The 9,901-nt window shown below is 49.2% G+C and overlaps 1 protein-coding gene across 1 annotated transcript; it reads left to right on the plus strand.

Moving 5' to 3' along the window:
- The first annotated feature begins 104 nt into the window (after positions 1-104).
- On the plus strand, positions 105-5,162 carry ankef1a (ankyrin repeat and EF-hand domain containing 1a). Its single transcript, XM_047022142.1, has 9 exons — positions 105-456; positions 1,081-1,280; positions 1,585-1,734; positions 1,952-2,075; positions 2,436-3,267; positions 3,466-3,692; positions 3,846-4,003; positions 4,529-4,669; positions 5,004-5,162. The coding sequence occupies exons 1-9, from the start codon at positions 105-107 to the stop codon at positions 5,157-5,159; spliced, it is 2,340 nt and encodes a 779-aa protein (XP_046878098.1). The 3' UTR covers positions 5,160-5,162.
- The last annotated feature ends 4,739 nt before the right edge of the window (positions 5,163-9,901 follow it).

Here is a 9,901-nt window from a genome sequence, read left to right on the forward strand (position 1 = left end):
TTCGTTCCTGAAACACAGAACCCTTGATTTCTTTCAATCTAACTCATTAATTTCGCCAAACAAACGCATTTACCGTGTCGTCCTGTACGGGAAAAGAGTACAGGATGAAGAGTCGAGTTGCAGAGGGTCGTCTGCAGGTGCTTCAGATCTACAAACTGCTACAGCACGTCCATGATGGAGACAAATCCCGGATAGAGACGATGGTGAGCATGGGGGTGGACCAGCTAATCAACCTGACTGAACCCAAGCAGGGCATGGGTGTTCTCCATCTGGCTTCAGAGGCCAACAACACAGACATGGTCAGCTTCCTGCTGTCCCTGGGCGCCCATCCCAACATCCAGGACAGGAGGGGTCGCACCCCTGTGATGCTCGCCGCAGAGCTGGGCCACATCGACATGGTGACCCTGCTGGCCGAAAGCAACGCTGACATGAGCCTGGTGGACTCGGAGGGGAAAGGTGAGGGGAAGGACTGCACCGGCTCTGGAGCAGGGTTAGTAACAGACACTGATACTCTGTGTGGAATGGAGTCAGATAGCATAGAGCAGTGGTCTTCAACCCTGGTCCTCATGGCCCTCCTGACATAGAGCACAGTACCCCTGGTCTTCCATTGTGTGTGATTATGGGACTGACACAAAGTGTGTTCTGTTTTTTCTTCAGTCAGACAAAGGGTTTGTGTTGAATGCCTGACTTGTGGCTGACTCATCAAAATGCATGATCCTCTCTGTTTAGAAATTGATGAGCTCAGTATCCCTAGTTACTCAAATTGCGTGGGATTCAACCAATGGCAAAAGCTCCTTTAAACCAATTATCATAATTGCCTCAATCGCAGTCCGACCCGGACAGGCTTCCATTACAGTAAATGACACGGCAAGGCTCTTTAGAGGGGGAAGAGAGGGGATAGGGAGGGGAGAGGCAGCAACAATGGCCACATCTAATTACAGATCAGACCCAGAAGTTGATCCTCTCCAGCAAAGCCTCTTGGGTAATCTGAGCCTGTGGATCTGGCTGGGCTCGCTGGTCTGGTCTGATCTCTTCCTCTTTCTCTCCCTGTCCCCCTGCCCCTCTTGGCTGTGTTCCCAGGCATGCTCTTCTACTGTATGGTCCCCACCAAGCGCCATACGCGCTGCATGCAGGTAGGCCTGAAAGGCAATGCTGATGTCAACAACGTGTCGCTGGCCGGGGTCCCAGTCTTCCTGCTGGCGTGTGAGCAGGCCCCAGAATGTGCCACTATGTGTCTCAGGATGCTGGAGAGTGGTGCTGACCCCAACGCAACCAATGAGGTTAGAAGAGCGGTGGGGTGTGGGTGGGCTGGGGTGGGGTGGGGTGGGAGGGGGTTGGATGCTTGAGTCTGAAGTCCTCTCTTCAAGTCTCTTTGCAGTGTTTGGTGAAGCCTGAAAAACAAGCATTTCAATGTCAGTAACGCACGTGCACATGACAATAAACCAGAACGTGTTCAAACAGAGTGTGACTCGTTCAAACAGAGATCAGCATCTCCTTAAAGGTCCTCTTGTTCTAGCTCTGATGTTCTCCATTCAAGTAGCCGTCAAAACATATTGTGAAAGCGCAGCGTCTCTCTGTTTCCAGGCAACGGGCCGGACAGCCCTGATGGAGGCCTCCCGAGCAGGGTGCATCCAGCTGGTGAGAGCCATCCTGCAGAGGGGAGGGAACCCCAACGCCCTGGACAGGAAGAACTTTCATGCCACACACCTCGCAGCCATGGGAGGCTTCTTCGAGGTGGGTCACAGTGAGCATGTGGCTGTAAAAGAATGAGGCAGTCTGGTGGTAGTTACTGCTGCTTATGACTCATGTTTAGAGCTCAGTGTCCAGTGAGTTCATCTGTCCGTTTATAGCCGTTGCAGGAACGTTCCCCAGGGACGGTGTGGTGCAGAGACAGTTACTGGCAATAAAGTTATTTGTGAGTCAAGGAACGCTGACTGTCCTTCCTGTGCAGGTGATCCAGATTCTGTCTGCTTATGGAGCAGATATGGGAGTGATGACCCTGGAGGGCAGTACTGCTCTGCACTACGCGGCCTACGGTGGCTTCACAAACTGCTGCCGGTTCCTGGCTCAGAGAGGTACCAGGGAGGCTGTTAGTGACAGAGCTATCTACACAGCCATAACCCTCACAGCCCTATCCTTTAAATCCATAATTGTAACATCCATAACCTTAACATCCATTGCCCTCACAGCTATAACCCACACAGCCAAACTCTAATTACACCTCCTTCAGACGATAAACCTCTGGGGATGGGTATAGCTCAGTGGAAAAGCATTAAACTGCAGATCTATAAATCAGGTCCAAATCCCCCCTGTCCTCATTTGGGATCAGCTAAATGAATACCTTACATTGCATAACTCTTACAACTGAGCTTGGTTTTAAATGTGAGCTTCTGAAGTAGATTGTCACCCGTACTTTTCCGTCCATGTGTCTCCAGGTTGTAACTCCAAGCTGAAGGACCAGGAGGGTTTGTTGCCGCGCCAGGTTGCCAAGGACAATGGCCACAGGGCAGCCACAAAGGAGCTGAAGAAGGCAGAGAGGTTACAAGGGAAGTACTCCAAGCCTGGCGTGTCCAATCCGAACCCTCCCTGGGCCCTGACCCTCCACGATTGGTCCTACGAGAACGAGACCGTCCTTCGCAACACCTTCGCGGAGGAGTCAGGGGGAATCGATTCGGTTTCTTGGGAGACGTTCATCTCCGTGCTACAGGGCCACCACGCGCCGGCAGAACTCGACGAGCTCCAAACCGTCCTCGCGGCCCACGACAAGAGGAGAGAAGGCATCATCAGCGTCAACGAGTTCTTCAAAGGCCTCAAGTACCTTCAGAAGCCCTTCGTCATGACCTCCTACGGCCCCAAGAAGAAAAAAGGGGGGAAAGGGGGAGGGAAGAAAGGGAAGAAGAAAGGGAAGATCATCATTCCTCTTCCCATCTGCACTGTCCCCTCGGAGCTCATCCACCGGAGGGACGATGGCGGTCCACCTCACTTCATGATTGAGACCCACCACCTCGCCACCGACCTCAGCCGCTTCGACCGGGACCACCCTCCCAGCCACCCCATCCAGGACGACTCTGCCTGGTACATGGACGAGCCTGACAAGGTCTACATCAACATCAGCTACAGCGTAAAGACCGGAGACCTGGAGTCTCTAGACCTGGCCTTCAGTCAGGGGGTGCCTGTGGACGTGAAGGACCGCTTCTACAAGACCCCGCTCATGACCGCATGCTCCAGCGGCAACTATGACGTGGCTCACTACCTTCTCAGCCAGGGGTAAGATATCTTGGGGTAGATCTCAGCCAGGGGTAAGATATCTTGGGGTAGAACGCATCCAGGGGTAAGGCCTCCTGGAGTAAATTCAGCTGGTGTTAGACCTCTAGGAGTAAGACTTACGGGGGTGAGACCTCCAGCTGGGGTCAGACTGTGCGTCTGCTAAATTATGTTTGTACCCCCCCCCCCACCCCCCCACAGGGCTGATGTGAACGCCTGCGACCAGTTCCGCTGGACACCACTTCACCATGCCTGCCACGCCGGACAGTTGGACGTGGTGGAGCTGCTGCTGGAACGAGGGGCCTCGGTGGACGCCCCGGCGCTGAACGGAGCCACGCCCCTCATGAGGGCCATCGAGAGCTGCAGGCTCTGCTGCGTGGACTTCCTCATCAAGGCTGGGGCCGACGTTGCCGCGGAGAACAAGAAAGGTGACGTCAACGTTGCGAACGTAAACGTGATCATCCATTTGATCTTGCCTCTTCAGTTTTCTGGATTGTTTGTGTCATGTTTGGGATATTTCTTCATTTGCGGACTGTCGCAGATTTTTGGCTGTGTTTTGAGTCCAGATTTTTTCGTTACAGAACAAAATTGCCTGGCCATAGCTCGTGCCTATGCAGACATTCGGATTGTGGACTTGATTAAGGCTAAGATTGATACTCTGCCCAAACCCAAAGACAACAAGAAAGCCAAGACTGCAAAACAACCACAGAAACCCAAACCAGCTACCGCTACAGAAAAGGTACCAGCTGCACACTAATGGGGGGTGGAATCGGCTTCAAGCTGCTAATAGTGGATCAATATTTTCTGTTTTAGACACACACTGCTAGACACACATTCCTCTTTGCTCTTGAAGTCCTATCAACATGAAACACAAGCTGCTGTTACTCTACCCAGGCGAGTTGTAAGCAAATTAGCTGAGCCGTGTTGAGTTACGTAAGGACAAGCTTGCTCTGGGGATCTTAGTGACCACAGACACAGTAACTGGAGACAAACGCACATTCCAGTCTCGGACACAGAGGGCTAATTGTTGATGTTACTATTCTGTGGCTATCACAGACCCCCCTGGAGCGTCCAGTCAGATTACAGCTGGGTCTCATTTCAGAGGCTAGACCTCTTATTAAACATGTATATGATGACAAAACACTTGTATATAGTATTTACTGTAAACTATAGACTGGATCTGAACATCTTTGATTTGGTATTGCCTGAATTTAAGGGGTCGATGCCCTTGGTGACCCCTTGTTGCTATGGTTACCCCCTCCAGAGCGCTGAAACGCTTAACTCAGTGGCATCCCACAAGCTGGCAAAGAAAGAAGCCTCCATGAAGGAAACCGTTGTCATGCACAGCTCCCAGATCACCCAGGGGAAACTAGGCAAAGTGGACATCAGCTTTTTGCCCAAAACGGTACGGCCATTCTCCGACCTAACTCCTGACCTATCCTTTATGTCGGAAAGGTCCTGTAGATGTGAAAGACTTTACTTTATTCACGTGGAAGTTGTGAATATGGATGCAAGTCAGCTACAAATCTGTGATTTAAGAGGAAAAGTAAAATCCATATAAGAACAAACCTTTTTTCTGATTTCATCCAGTGCTTGTGTGTCTGTTTGTTGGTTTTCCACTGTAATGACACTGATCTGATCCTCTATCACCTGCTGTATTTATTTGTATGTGACTTTGGGTGAAAGCGTCAGCTGGATGGGTAAAAGCTCCAGTCTAAACGGCTGCCTCCCCCCTCCAGGTGAGGGGCAAGCAGCTCACCAGCAGCCAGATGCTGGAGAAGAAGGAGAGGAGGAGGGAGAGGTTCTCCTACGAGGTGGACTTTGAGGACTTCCTCATGCCCTTCAGCATGAACATCCAGAAGAAATCTCTGGAGCTGTCTGAGGTCACCAACTAGAGGAGCCAATCAAGAGCAGTGCATCTGCAGCTGGTCTCTGTCTTCTGACTGGTCCCTGCTCTGTACTGGACCATGCTGGAGATAGGTCCTAAGACAGGCACATGCAGATGGACATCAGTAGTGTAGGAGATGGCCTTCTTACCAACAACATGCCATGAAAGAAAGATTTTACATTTTACACAGTGCACTAGTGCCATGTGATCACAGGCTCTTGTGTTTGTATATTCAATGAATAAATGGATCTGTGCATTTTCAACCCAGCTGTCCTCCATCGCTTTATCACGAAAAAATGTGTACCTAATGTCAGGATGTGTTTGTATTTCAAGTATGTAGAATGAGGGCTAAAGTATACAGCACATGTCCTGTCCTGGGCCTTGCCTGTTTCTCTCTCTCTCTCTCTCTCTCTCTCTCTCTCTCTCTCTCTCTCTCTCTCTCTCTCTCTCTCTCTCTCCCCCCCTCTCTCTCCCTCTCTTCTTTTTGTCTCTCTCTTTCTCTCCCTCCCTCCTCTCTTTCTCCCCCTCTCTTCCTCTTTCTTCCCCCTTCTCTCTTCCCCCTCCCTTCCACCCCCCTCCCTTTCTCTCTGCAGTTGCAGAGGGGTTTCATGATGTGGGAGGATCAGAGCTAGCGGCAGGTAGTTGGCGCGTGTCACGTCTCCTTTCTCCCTCACCGTCTGTCCGACACGCTGTGCCACAGCCCTCGCTCTGCAGGTAACAGGACAAGCTAGCACATACACACACACACACACCCACCCACACACACACACAGTCTTTAAAACCTCCTTGTGTCCTTGTAAATCATGGCACACGTGGTTGGTTCTGTGATGGTTTCAGTTCATTGGTTGTGTGCTAGTTTCATTTTACTGGTCTGTCACACTGTAACACGAAGAGTGCGTGCGCACTCTACGACACAGTCTGCTATTTTCTGACGAGAAACGTGTGTTCTACAGACAGGCCAGCAGGGGATGCTGTTTGTCACAACTTCAACAGACAGGAGTGCTCTCCTCGCTGGAGGTCTGTTCTCCCTGAGTCTAATGTGAAAGCTGAACAACCACCAGTACAAAAAAGCTGCATGAACAGGAACTTGTCTCTTAGCTCACAATGTGGCAAGATGGCAGCCTTGTATGTGCCCCTTGCTTTCATAGCCATTATGGCTGTCCTGGTATCAATTCAACAAATTCTAAATCTGAATAGAAACTGTCTCTGTGAATACCTACGATAAAGAAATCTTATTGATCTCAATTTTTTTTTCTTTCAAATAACAACCCACACAGATTTTAATTGTTTCATCGAGTTTGCCTTTTGGCAATGGAGTCCAGTAACTGTGCAGGACATTAGCAGCACATGATCAGAGATTACCATCCGGCTGATGGATTTTCTCTCGCCTGCCTGTGTGTTAAATGTGTTAGCCCGTCCTGAGCCCTGCTCTCTCATGATCGGCTGGTATAATAAGATTCCTGTGTATTCAAGGTCCATGGGGTGCAGTTGCATAATCAAATGAAAGGAGAGAGAGAAAAAAAACAACATGGAGGTTTGGTATACAGGCCGTACTCTGTCCGCTGTGAATTAGAACAGGACCCTTCATGACACAGACACAGCTAGGAGACAGAGAGGGAAGGGGGAGAGGGGGGGGGGGGGGCGATGTAGACGAAGGAGATTAGAAAGAAGGGAGAGAAGAAGAAAACCCAGTGGTGACATTCCTGTCTGAGGGTGAGTGTAATGAGATGGAGAGCAGTGCAGGGTGGGAGGAGATGGAGAGAGCATGACAGATGGAGAGAGAGAGAGACAGAGAGAGAGAGAGAGAGAGAGAGAGGGTAGGAGGAGAGAGTGGAATGAGAGAAAGTGAGAGAGAGCGAGAGGAGAGAGTGCAAGAGCGGGGGCCGCTGTGAGTCAGAGATGGGGGGGGGGGGAGGGAGGGGGCGGCGTGGGCGGAGAGAAGGGCTTTTCCACCATAATAAACGCTGTGCAGGTTAGAGGCAGTAACGCAGGCCACAGGCTGACTGGCGGTCACAGTCTGACGCAGTGAAACCGTGTGTTTGTGGCTGCGTGCGGGGGTTGTGTTTCTGAGCGTGTGTGCCTGTGTTTGTGTACTGTACATCCATTCCCTCTGGTATCAGTCTTTGTGTGTGTGTGGGGGAGTATGTAAATTTGCATGTAAATGTGCCATGAGAGCTAAAGGATGACATTTAACACAAGCACATCACAACACTTCTTTCTGCTTTGTAATCAGCATTTCTTATTCATGTGTGGATGAGTCTAAAGGCTTCACCAACAGCTGGATACACACGGCTTTACTGTAAGGATGAACATGATGGCTTTACTGTAAGGATGAACATGACTGATAGAGTAAATGAATGAGGAAATTAACTCAAGTTGCGTTCTGGAAGGAGTGTGTGGATGTGGTGGATGAGTGCTAGCTGGGTAAGGGGGATGAGTCCTTGTTGCAGGGGGAGGAGCCTGAGAGCCAGGGGGAAGCCTGTTGGATGGGGGGGGGGTGATAGGTACATGTGACAGGTCACCAACTGTCTGATAGGGTTAAAGATCCCTCACTGAATCCGTCTCCCTTCCGAGTTTTTAATTTTTAGGTTGTTTAGGTGAAGCCCTCTGTGACATTGCTTGTAAAAAGGCCACTACAATGGTAATTTGATTTGACAGGTAGATCTTCTGTGGATTTACATGAAGACTGCCAGGCATGCATGTATGATGTGATTAGCAGATAGCTGTTAGCTGTGCGATATAATATCAACGGAAAAACAAGAGTGTGTGTGTGTGTGTGAGTGTGTCCCATGCCTCTGATAAACAGTGCTACAGTGCGATGGTACTGCCTGTGCTAGGATGTATGGGGTCAGTTTCTCTGTGTTCCGGCGGGACTGCAGCGTTTCAGCCTCCTGGCAACTCTGCCTACTCAGCAGAAACTTGACTTCCCAGAACCCACTGGGACAGCCACGGCCTGGCACAGGGCCGTTAACCCCAGCCAGCCTCAACAGCCAGCCTCTCTTTCCATCTCTCTCCCTCTCTCTCCCTCTCTCTCTCTCTCTCTCTCTCTCTCTCTCTCTCTCTCCATCTCTTTGGCGCAGTTTCACATCTCTCTGCTCTAGTCAGAGGACCGAGACTGCTGAGGGCTGCTGGGCCACCCTGGAGGGACACACATATCACAACACACACACACACACACTACCAGAACATACACACAACCAAGAACACAAACACAGAGAGAGAGAGACAGAGAGAGGAAGAGAGAGAGAGAGAGAGAGAGAGAGAGAGAGAGAGAGAGAGAGAAAGAGAAAGAGAGAGAAAGAGAGAGAGAGAGAGAGAGAGAGAGAGAGAGAGAGAGAGAGAGAGAGAGAGAGAGAGAGAGAGGACACCAGCACTCAAACACATACAGCAGGGCTCTCATTTCTCATGCTCTCACACAACACTTTGTATTTCTCACCCATTTCAACCATTTCTCATGCTGAGAAATAAAATAAGGGATAACTTGTCCCCGCTATATACAATTAATGGTCGAGGCGCAGGCATACTGAGATTATAGTTGTCTCGTGTTATGCAGAGTAAAAAGTCAATCCGAAAACATCACCATCACTATATGTAAACATTACTTTAAAATGACGTTCTTTAATAAAGCAATAGCTATGCGTTAACATAATCTTTTCTGGTCTTTAAAAGTCAAGTTTGTAACTTCACCGGAAGTTCTAAACCTGGACTATTTCTCTCTGGAAATATGTATCACTGTAGTGTGCATATAGCCAACTAGAAAGCCTTGCAAGAGTATTCACAAACAGACAAGATCAGCTACAACTGAAGTTTATGAACTGTACCGTTTACTGTTTATGTACACCTTAAGTTATCATTGTTAAACACATTATAAACAGTACTATGCATAAAACACTGGATGAATGTCTAGACTGTATGAATTCTGCAGTTTGTGTAAAAACATGTTTGTTCACATTGTTATGATTCTGGTTTTAGCTTACTTATTCTAAGAAGGATCCAGAAGACGTTAGGGGTGGAAATAGCTCAGTGAGCATTTTGACTGTAGGTGACAAGGTCGTAGCTTCAAAACTTCCCCTGGACTGTACGTTTCTTGAGATGAAAGCTAAATAGATACAGTCTTATGATATCTGACCCTATTTATCGTCTGTCACCACGAGAAGGGTAGATGTGTCTCTCGGTAAAAATGTAGACATGCAGTAGTTCATCTCAGTCCAGCCACTGTTACTCTGCATTTTCATTTGGCTCCATCAGTTCCCTCAGACTCCAAACTGTCGCAATAACTCACTGCCCCTAGACGGAGGGAGGGCGGTTGGAGAGAGGGAGGTAGGGAGGGAAGGAAGGAGCGAGGGTGGGCGGGCGGGGGGGAGGAGAAATGGATTGAAGCAGGGTGGGTCGGAGGGAGAGTTGTTTAAAAAACAACTTAAATCTTGGCCTAATCTTCTTCTAAGAGAGGTAGTGGCCCTGAAGAAGGAAGACACTTTAATCAAACTACAACAGTCATGAAATATGAATATTGTGAATGTCATGTAAGTGTCCCTCAACAGGCCAGGCTAATACGCTCATGAATAATGGATGTGTAGAGATGAGGGCGAGGGACCAATGGACAGGTGCTACATGAGGGGCTCATTTCTGTTGAAAGAAAAAGATCAGGTGATTAAATGCAGATGTATGTCTTTCATCAACCCTGTCTGAGAGTACCTCTTCAGATTCAATTTGTTATATTTATACAATCATTTCTGGAGCACTATCTAG

This window comes from Hypomesus transpacificus, chromosome 6, assembly GCF_021917145.1.
Source record: "Hypomesus transpacificus isolate Combined female chromosome 6, fHypTra1, whole genome shotgun sequence".
Taxonomy (NCBI): domain Eukaryota; kingdom Metazoa; phylum Chordata; class Actinopteri; order Osmeriformes; family Osmeridae; genus Hypomesus; species Hypomesus transpacificus.